We start from the raw sequence: 2,316 nt of genomic DNA on the forward strand, positions 1-2,316 counted from the left end.
AAAACAAACCAACGGCAAAAAGCCACCATTTTCTCGCCGTTTTTCCTTTTCTCTCGCCAGCCCGTTATTCGTGAAATTTATTGTTACTATTATCATTATTACTATTATTATTATTATTATTATTATTCAGCGAATTTCAGCAAAATATGCCGCCCATGCTCGCCGCCGCCAAGTCCCTGACTCTCTACAAGGACTTCGACAAGGACGTGAAGGACATGCTCACGAAGAGCTACAGCGATGCTCAGAAATGGAAGCTGGAGAGTAAATTCAAGGGCCCGGAGGACAAGCTCTTTGTGAACCCCATGGCAACGTCCGATGGCAAGTTCAGCGTGGATGTGGAGTACGCTCCAAGGTGCGGCGCCGCACTGAAGGCGACGCTTGAGCCCAGCACTTGCAATGCCAACTTGACGGCGTCGTACCTCTGCCAGGGCCACAAGGTGGAGGCTGTGGGAAAGAAGAATGGCGAGTATGAGCTCTCCCATGAGTTCGTGATGCCCTCTCGCATGTCGTCGCACGCGAAGCTGGTGAACAAAACTGTGGAGGTGGGCGTCGCGACGGCCGTAGCGCCCCACTGCCAAGTGGGATGCGGTGCGCTTTACACCCTGGACGGAAAGAAGGACTACGACCTGACGCTCGGCTGCCGCTATGCCCATGCTGGCTATGCACTGGCGGTCCGCACGAACAAGCTGCGCTCTTACACGACCAGCTTCGTGACGCCGATACCGAAGTGCCCCCATCACGTGCTGGTTGGCGCCGAGGTGGTGTGTGGCCGTGGGCAGGGCTGGACGGGGACCCTGGGCTTTGAGACGGCCTGTGTGCTGTTCAAGGGCAACACGCTGAAGGCACGCGTGAACAAAAACAAGGAGTGGGCGGTTGTGTACATTGCAAAGCTTGTGGACAACTGGACGGCCGCCGTCACTCTTGACAAGAACCTGAAACCCGGGGTACTCCTGACACACTCGTAGGGGACGTCGCCGATGGTGCGGGGGACAAAAGGAGCGAATAGAATGGAAAGGAAGAAATGATTTACGTGAAATTAACGATCGACATGCATCCCTGCGTATATTAATTATAAAGAAGGTAATGGGACTAGATGCCGACCTTAGCAGAGGGACGCCGCTTTGTGCGTGCAGTTTCTCAGAACGAGGGGGGAAAAGGAAAAAAAAAAAAACATCGGGAAAGAGAAATGATTTTTGGGAAAAACACGACTTTATGGGGTTAAAAAGCCGATAGCGGCTGGATAATGTTTTATTTTTATTTTTAAGTTCACAAGACACAGCGGGGTTGGTTTAGGGAAATGGCGTTGGTTCCTTTCACACGACCTTTGAGTGGAGCGATATTGGCGCCCGTCTTTTGGAGTTGGCACGCCAGCATGGCGACATCCAGGCGCAGCTAGCATTCATTGACGGAACCGGGGCTTTCGGATGCGACGTTAGCTTCGGCCACCCCGATGACAGGCTTCCGCTTCATTTCGGGATCTGCCACCAAACCCCTGGGAGGATTCGAGCCTTACGGGACATGCTGCGGATTCCCGGGCGCCTCAAGTACCAAATTTCGAGGCTCAAGTGTTCGTACCCATCGTGTGCGGGCGGCCCGGGAGTTGGGGGTCCAACAAGGGCCGATCATCGCTGAAAGGGAGCGCTTGAGGGCTGACCGCGCCCACGCCATCGCTGACGTGCGCGATCGAAGCTTCCAGCTTTATTAGCAGGCGGAAGAGGCGCATAATTTTACTTGTCGGTGCGCGAATCTAACATCGGGGTCTCCGGCGGCGTTCTTGCAGAACGAGAGCGCGCTCGCCGGAAGCGAACAGCAGTTGGAGGCGACCCGCGCCTAACTCCATCAACGAGGGTCACGCGTTAGTGCCAGAGAGGCGCGGCAAGTCGCGCGGGAGGCGGAGACGGCAGGCCGGGAAGAAGCCTCCGCCACTCGGAGCGGTACTGCAGAAGGAGCGGTCACGCGTCAAAAGACGAACGAAGACGGCGTTATCAAATAGCCGCATCAAACGCGTTGCTTGATGGTGGGGGCGCGCCGTTGCGCACGCCTCGGCGAAGCTTGGCGGAAGAGAGACGGCGGGTTATTCCTCAGACGTCTCAGGGCGACTTCGGGTGACCACATTTCCGTCCCTCGATGCCTTTGCCTTCTCGCACCTCCCCCTTGGACGCCGATTCCGGTACAGAAGAAGAGGCACGAAGTTTCTGCGCATTTGACGTCGCCACTTGGCCCTCGTGTGTTTGGGATGAGGGCATTTCCGGAGCCGTTGCCGGCCTTCGGGGCACACACAATTATCGGCAACAGGCGGACGACCAGGGTCAAATT

The 2,316-nt window shown here is 56.0% G+C and overlaps 1 protein-coding gene across 1 annotated transcript, besides 4 other annotated features; it reads left to right on the forward strand.

Moving 5' to 3' along the window:
* Positions 1–2,316: a sequence feature (heterozygous, Esmeraldo-like haplotype).
* Positions 78–127: a microsatellite.
* Tc00.1047053509129.10 (hypothetical protein, conserved) lies at positions 147–965 on the forward strand (the record flags this gene model as incomplete). Its single annotated transcript, XM_797588.1, has 1 exon — positions 147–965. The coding sequence occupies one exon, from the start codon at positions 147–149 to the stop codon at positions 963–965; it is 819 nt and encodes a 272-aa protein (XP_802681.1).
* Positions 1,190–2,316: a mobile genetic element.
* Positions 1,192–1,261: a mobile genetic element.

Source organism: Trypanosoma cruzi, genomic scaffold, assembly GCF_000209065.1.
Source record: "Trypanosoma cruzi strain CL Brener 1047053517155 genomic scaffold, whole genome shotgun sequence".
Lineage (NCBI taxonomy): Eukaryota > Euglenozoa > Kinetoplastea > Trypanosomatida > Trypanosomatidae > Trypanosoma > Trypanosoma cruzi.